The sequence below is a fragment of the Geospiza fortis genome, unplaced genomic scaffold (genome assembly GCF_000277835.1).
Source record: "Geospiza fortis unplaced genomic scaffold, GeoFor_1.0 scaffold432, whole genome shotgun sequence".
In the NCBI taxonomy this organism is placed as follows: Eukaryota; Metazoa; Chordata; class Aves; order Passeriformes; family Thraupidae; genus Geospiza; species Geospiza fortis.
The window spans coordinates 1,012,980-1,020,796 of record NW_005054436.1 but is presented as its reverse complement, the minus strand read 5'-3'; the positions used below and the strand labels follow the sequence as shown (position 1 = coordinate 1,020,796).

The 7,817-nt window shown below is 45.4% G+C and overlaps 1 protein-coding gene across 1 annotated transcript in view; it reads left to right on the top strand.

The window, feature by feature from the left end:
• SRRM1 (serine and arginine repetitive matrix 1) overlaps positions 1-7,241 on the top strand; it is a 14,405-nt gene extending 7,164 nt beyond the window's left edge. The window contains 10 exon segments of the mRNA XM_031062034.1: positions 1-43; positions 151-231; positions 568-654; positions 1,257-1,395; positions 1,629-1,670; positions 3,294-3,425; positions 3,712-4,260; positions 5,241-5,418; positions 5,881-6,075; positions 6,252-7,241. The exon segment at positions 1-43 is cut by the window's left edge and continues 25 nt beyond it. Of these exon segments, the coding sequence (XP_030917894.1) occupies positions 1-43; positions 151-231; positions 568-654; positions 1,257-1,395; positions 1,629-1,670; positions 3,294-3,425; positions 3,712-4,260; positions 5,241-5,418; positions 5,881-6,075; positions 6,252-6,356 (1,551 nt within the window). The 3' untranslated portion in view covers positions 6,357-7,241.
• Positions 7,242-7,817: the final 576 nt, after the last annotated feature.

Sequence of the window (7,817 nt, the reverse complement as noted above, 5' to 3'; positions counted from 1 at the left end):
GCCCGCAAGAGCCGCGGCTCTGTCTCGCCCAGCAGGGCTTCAGGTGAGGGACACCATCACAGCTTGGGTTCCCTTTGGGACTGCAGCTCACGTGTACCTTTTGATGGAACGGTGTGAATTGCAGCTGAGCTGTTGCATTTTGTCTTGTAGCACCCAAACATAAGAGTACTGAGAAAAGAGAGTCTCCTTCGCCAGCACCCAAGCCCAGGAAAGCAGAATTGTCGGAATCAGGTATGGCTTTGGCTTCTCAGCTCTGCTACTAGCTGTGGGGTTTTTAGTCAGAAATACTTGGGCAGTGAAGTGTTGAGCCTTCCAGGAAGTCTGGCATTGAAATCAAGAGTTTTAGAACTCTAAAGATGATCACTCCTGCTGCCTCATTCTATCCAAGATTGCTTGGAATGAAAGTTAAGCCAAAGTTATTATTATTATTCCAGCCTTATGTTATCCTAAGATTTGAGTGGGGGAAAACCCCATACCTGGTGGTCTGCTGTCCATAAGTTTGCTTCTGCCTGCATAGGCAAATCTTTATCCCTGGTTTAAGTGCCCTGTCCTTGTGTGTCCTTTCAGAAGAAGACAAAGGAGGCAAAATGGCTGCAGCAGATTCTGTCCAACAGAGGCGCCAGTACAGGAGGCAAAATCAACAGTCTTCATCTGGTATGGAGCACAGAAATTCCTTAAAGCTGGGTTGTAGTTTCCTTTTGCAGGAAGTAGTTAAGTTCAAATACAGATTAAAACTATTTGCTCTGTGCTCTGCAGTGCTATTGTAAACTTAATTACAGATTTGCCACTCATAATGAGGTCACTTTAATTATTACTCAGGAGGAATAAAAGTATGACTTTAAAGGTCATTACATCTTTTGTTAATGGGTTTGCATCTTTAAAATTGCGCTTCTAAACTCTTAACATCACACACAAATATTGTGTGCTGTGGATTACATCATCTCTCTGTACTTTGGACTCTTTTATGCTTGAGATCGCTAAATTCACCTGGGTATTTTTGTCCACATAGTTTCAGAAAGCAACTGCAGTTCACCTTTTAAGTTGTCTGTCTAGCCAAATTTGATGGACAGTGAAGTATTTTTACCCAGTAGATTTATTTATCACTTAAGTTCAGCCGACACCTTCAGTCAATCTGTTTTAAATTCTGGGTTCTCGTTTTGCGGGAGATGGGGTTGGTTTGAACTGCAACATTGCCCTGTCAGTGACCAATGTCCCAAGGATCATTTTCCAGAGAGTGATTCTTTCTATGTTTGCAGATTCTGGTTCTTCATCTTCCTCAGAAGAGGAGAGGCCCAAGAGGTCGAACGTGAAGAACGGGGAGGTGGGCAGGCGCCACCGGCACTCGCACTCACGCAGCCCCTCGCCCCGCAAGCGCCAGAAGGATTCCTCCCCTCGGTAACTGCCTGAACTTAGCTCATCCCTTCCTGGTATCTATGTCTATCTCTCTGCAACTCTCACCAAATACACATCAAGTCATGCCCACTCTGCCCAGACTTCTTTCAAGGTTTCCTTCTCATTACACTCATTTGGCAAAAATTGCTCTGACCTTTCTTTGATGGTGTTCATTTTTGCCTCAGATCCGTGGCAGATAGATCTGTTTTGTTTTGTTTTCCCTCCACTGCTCTCAGGATGCAGATAGAAAAGAGGTGGCAATCACCAGTGATGAAAAGGTTGGTTAGAAATTCATCTCTTCAACAGGCTGTCATTTATTTTGGCATGGATAAGCATTTGCCATCCTTTGTCCTTTAGACTTGCACACTCACAGTGAGGGAAATTCAGACTGATGTGCTCCTTCTTATGTTGGACCTGGAGCCATTTCACTGGCAAAAACAGAAGGAGCAGCACCTGCTCTGTGTCCCTTACTGCTCACCCCTTGTTAATTCACATCAGCCTGTGACATCAATAATGTTGTTACATCCCACTGATGCCTGAAAACAGCTGAACACTTGTGTTCCTCAGGGGCTCCTCGCTCCAGACACCCAACTTTGGGTGAGCAGTGTTGGGTTCCTGCTGCCACTGACTCAAAACCCTCCTGCACCCTTGTAACAAGCAATTAAGATCTTGATCTTCTGGGTCAGAGATTATTGGAGTTTTCAAAACTCTCATTCCTCAGTTCAAGAGATATTTGAAACTACTGGAAGTAGGCAATCAGTAAAACAACAGTGACTTTTTTGTTTGTGACACTTTTTGCTCTGTGTCTCTGTGTTGATCTAGAAATACAGAGAAGTGCAGGAAGCTTGATGGGTTTATTAATTGGATGTAATGACCCTTGAGGAGGCTGTAATTAAGCCTTAGCTAGCAGATACTCCCAGCACACATCCTGATGTAGGAGATAAGGATGACTCCCTCACCAATGCAGACCTTCCTAATTATGGATCCTGTCAAACATTTCTATGGAAAACAGGTTGGGATTCAAAGGCTTTGATCTTGTTTTGCAACACACTGAATTCACGTACTGCCTGTTGCATAAATACATGTTTAATTAGGACAGTTAGTACATTTGAAGGCTGGGGGTTTTTTGGATCATAAAAGAACATTGTATTTTGGAGCAAACTCTTATCTATAAAAGTGTGTTTCATTGCCTTGGGAACAATACCCAGCATGTTTGAAATCAGATCTCACTTAATGTAAATGAGCTGCTTTGCTTTTTAATTGCTCTCAATTTTCCCTTATCCAGTCATTTTATCTTAATTGCTTTTTTTAAAAAAGGAATATTTCACTTTGCCAATATTCCTTTCCTTTAAAATTCTATGCAAGAATGTGTTGGATTAAAATTCCCCCTTCCAGAAGTCTGTCGTAAACCTTGCAAAGCAGAAAATGGCTCAGTTTTAATCCAGAGAGCTGCAGTTTACAGCCACTCTAGTTTTTGTTTTCACTGCATTTCAAGAAATAAATAATTTTGGATTTCAGATGGAGCGCAGTTTTACACTGTGAAGAAAATTAACTCCACCCAAGGCAATATCAGCATGTGATCCATCGCTTGTTCCAACCATTTGGTCTTTCTTTAGCTACAAGGTGGTGATGGATCAGGTTGTGCAGATGTGGAATTGTGTCCTGGCTGATGTGGTGGGCTCAGGGTCACAGTCAGACAGCTGTGGTGGGCTCAGGGTCACAGTCAGACACTCATTGTTTCATACTCTTCAGAAAGATTCAAGTACGTTTCTTTCCATCAGTGCTCCCAGTAGAGTTCCATTTTGAGGTGCATGAAGGAGCAGATTTTGTGTAGTGGGAGCAGAGCAGGGAGCAGCTGGTGGCTCAGCTGGCATTTCCTGATGAGTGCCTGTTTTCTGCAGCAGGAGGAGGAGGAGCCCCTCCACACCAGGCAGCACCTGCCTGCTCTGGGCCTGGGGACTCCTCTGGGCATGGGAAAAGGGCCCTGCTCCCAGTTCCTTCACTGGGAAGCTGAGGGGGCTGTGTGGTGATGGGTGTGGTGGGTGCATGGCCTGGATGTTGTTGGGTTGCTGCTGCAAATCCTGAATTGGAATTATACAACCATGGGATGGCTTGGGTTGGGAGGGACGTTAAAGATCATCCAGTCCCACCCCGTGCCATGGGCAGGGACACCTTCCACTAGCCCAGGTTGCTGCAAGTTTTGTCCAGCCTGGCCTTGGACACTTACGGGGATGGGGCAACCACAACCTTTCTGGATTTAAAGAGTTTTATTTTAATCTCTTTTGACTTCTAAAGAATTCTGGTTTAAATTTTGAGAAGTTCAAAGAACTCTAGAGTCCTTTTCCCCCTCTGCAGGGCACTGACTGCCATGCCTGGGTGGTCCCTGACTGTTTGTTCTCTTCTCAGGTCTCCATCACCACCCCCACGCAGACGTTCTCCCTCTCCACGGAGATACTCCCCCCCGATCCAGAGGCGATATTCCCCATCTCCCCCTCCCAAGAGGAGAACAGCTTCTCCTCCTCCCCCTCCCAAAAGAAGGGCCTCCCCTTCCCCCCAGTCCAAGCGCAGAGTCTCCCACTCCCCACCGCCAAAACAGAGGAGCTCCCCTACTGCGAAGCGGCGCTCCCCTTCCGTATCTTCCAAGCACAGGAAGGGGTCTCCTCCCAGCAGATCCAACAGGGAAACACGTTCTCCACCACAAAACAAAAGGCATTCACCTTCACCACGGCCTCGAGCTTCCCACCCCTCCTCCAGCCCTCCCCCGCCGCGCCGGGGAGTGTCAGCATCACCGCAGAGGAGACAGTCACCCTCACCCAGCAGCAGGCCCATCAGGAGGGTGTCCAGAACGCCAGAACCCAAGAAAACAAAGTAAAAAAACTCATCTTGTCTGCTCGGGGTTTGATGAGGGGTTGTTGTTTAGTTGCAATGCAGTGGAAGTAGTTAAGGAATCACAGAAAACCAGAATGGTTTGGGTGGAAGGGAGCTTAAAGCCCATCCAGTGCCACCCTGCCATGGCAGGGACACCTCCACTGTCCCAGGCTGCTCCAAGCCCCAGTGTCCAGCCTGGCCTTGGGCACTGCCAGGGATCCAGAGGTGGCCACAGCTGCTCTGGGCACCCTGTGCCAGGGCCTGCCCACCCTCACCAGGAAGAAGTTTTTCCCAATATCCCATCCATCCCTGCCTCTGGCAGTGGAAGCCATTCCCCCTTGTGCTGCCTGCATAGAAAGCCCCTCTCCCTCCTTTTTATAAGACCCTGAAATGCTGCCACAAGCTCTCCCCAGATCCTTCCCTTCATGTGCTGGCTTTGAAGAAAACTTAACTTTAAACCTAACTGTGGAAGGGGGCCAACACTTTTCATTAGCTCAGAAATAATTCCATACATGACCATTCATGATAAACTGCTACAATTGCAAATATTTTTGTCTTTAGTGAGGTCCTGCTTTTCTGAGCAGACTGTGAGAAGTTTGGTGCTGGCTTATCAATTTTTTCAGAAGGAAAATGTAGCTGAGTGGAGAGCCTCACACAATTAAATAGCATCGCTGTTCTCTTGACTTTTAATGTGATTATAACTTAGTTAAAGCAGAAAGGCAGCAATCAGTTCTGAGCAGCAGCAGGGTTGTTTAACATCTCTTCAGGCTGTATTATCCCTCTGCATTATGGATCCCCTCTGCCATTGGATTGTTTTGCTTTTTTAATCACACCAGCAAAGCAATTAATCTATTTATTTTTTAAAATCAATTTAAATCTTCTCAGTGCAGCCTGACCAAGTGAAAGCACAGGTGTTCATTTGGCTCTTGTGTTGATGTTGCCTTGTTGTGTGTCTCACCTCTGACTCTTGTGTTCCCCAGGGCTTCCACCCCCAGCCCCCGGCGCGTGTCCTCGTCCCGCTCTGCGTCAGGGTCGCCTGAGACAGCTCCCAAAAAACACCAAGGACCTGCATCTCCTGCCCGCTCTCGCTCTCCTTCTGCAAACTGGTCACCTGCAAAAAAGGCCAAGAGCCCAACTCAGAGCCCATCACCTGCCAGGGTATTTGTCTGCTCATAAAACACAACTGCTCTGGGTTCCAGGGCAGCCTCTGGTTGGGAGGGCTGAGCTGCTGAGCAGCCCCAGGGTTATTCACAGGGGGCAAATTGCTTGGGATCATTCTTCATTGTTAAAAACTTCTAAAAACAATTTGTAATATGAATTTTTCAAGCTTAACATCGCCAAGTGTGGGAGAAAATAGTGTTCGATAGAAAATCAAACTTTTGTCTGGAAAAGTCCCATTTCATGAGTGTACATGAGTTTTATGGTCTACAAAGTATGGGGGCTTATTTATGGTCAGTGTCCTATGTGCAAACTCAGAGTATTCCCAGAGGGAGGAGGACAGATTGTTTGGTATCTTCACCTCCTCTTTTAAGGTGTTTCCCAGGGGCAGTTCCATTCTTTGCCAGAGAAGTTTGAAGCTTTAGAGATGAGTTGTAACATCTGTTGAATTATTTATTACAGAATTCAGATCAAGAAGGTGGTGGCAAGAAGAAGAAGAAAAAGAAGGATAAGAAGCATAAAAAGGATAAAAAGCACAAGAAACACAAAAAGCATAAGAAGGAGAAGGCAGCAGCAGCTGCAGTAGCTGCTGCTGTGGCTCCAGCAGACACCACCTCAGCACAGGGAGAGCAGGAAGCAGAGACAGAACCCAAAAAGGTGAGAATTTGGGACTTTGTGAAGGGTGGGTGTTCACTGCTCTGCTGGGGTTCTGACAGCCCCAGTTCCAAAATGAGATATGGGGTGTGTGATTCCCTGTGGGGATTTCAGTGCTGGGAGGGCTCAGCCTGGCCAGGCCTGGGGTGTTTGAAGCAGCTCTTTGTGTTTGTTTGAAGGAGACGGAAAGTGAACCCGAGGACAACCTGGATGACCTCGAAAAGCACCTGCGGGAGAAGGCCCTGAGGTCCATGAGGAAGGCGCAGGTGTCCCCCCCCTCCTAGGCCAACCCTTTGATATAATGTACATTTTATTTGGTTTGTACTCAGAATTCAATTTCAAATTGCTAAATGTGTTTGAGCTTTAGAATATAACATTTGTTGTAATAATTGCTAGGTTGAGGTTCACCATGTACAAAGGGCATGGATTTACATTACAAAAGGTGTCCACAGTGTACTAGTGACATTCTTTCATTGACAGCATAATTTCATTTAGAGTGAGACCTTTTAGAAGCAGTAGGAATTTGTTTTGGAGGTTTGAAACATGACCGTCAGTTCCCTCATTTCTTTGAAATCCAGCAGAGCCTTGAGCAGAATTTGTGAGGGGCTCATTTGACTTCTTTTGTATCACTTACATGATGCTACTAACCTTTGTGGTTTGTAGGCTTGCCCAGGAGTAAAACCACTGCAGAATTCAAGGAAGTACATCTCTATTTTAATGCTTTCTACCGTTGCCTGTATAGTCTCCATTAAAGCCAATCAAGAATAGCAATTTAGAGTGGTACATAAATGAAAGCATGTTGTTTACCAGGACACTGTGGGTTTATATTGATGTAACATGTTGATTTGGAACACTGGAATTTCATTTGTATTTTTATGTTCTTTTTTTAAAGGGCAGTTTCCATGATCAGCAGACCCAGAAAAAAAATAATAATTCCTTCAGTTCCATAAATTTTGTTTGTGAGCTGTCGTTGCCCCATTCATAAATCTTGTCTCGTTACGGTTCTTCGGAATGGTCTGAGCAACTTTCAGAGCTGTGTTCTTTGAAAGTTTAGAGGAACCTGAACTTTGGATATTGTCATGTTTTCACTGTTCTTTGTTTTTGTTTTTTTAACTAAAGCTATATAAAGCTTGTGGATTAAACAAAATAAATTTCTAAATTTAAACAGATGTTGGCTATTTTTATCTGGACGTTTACATTTGCTAATCAGCTTTGTTTTGTGCAGGGTTAATGACTGCTCAGAGATGAGAAAGTGTTTGATCCGCTGTGCTGGCTCTGGAAAAGTTGGGGCTTTCAACTGGCCTGGTGGAGCAGGAAAAGCCCTTTAATTAGTGATGCTCCTGTGGAGTTCTTGCCAAGCAGGAGTCTAACAGCCTTACCTGGGCAGTGCTCTGAGAGGATGGAGAAGCTCAAACTCAATATTTGCTGTGAAAATTGCTGGTCAGAACAAGTAAAGTGTTTGAAGGCCCTGTGAGAAATGAACAGCAGGTTTGATTAACTTGGGAAGGAGCTGTAATGGTGTGAGAGCTCATCTGAGGAATCCTGGGGGCTCCCTGCCTTTCCAGAATCATGGAATCACAGAGTGGGTTGGGACCTTACAAAGCACCCAGTTCCAAGCCCCTTTTAATCACTGGAAACTTGCTGGGTTGCTGCTGTGGAATTCTTGTAAAAACTCCAGCTGTGTTTCTGAAATCAGCTCAGTTCTGAAGCCTGAGGTTTTTCTGGAAGGTGCTTTTGAATTCTTT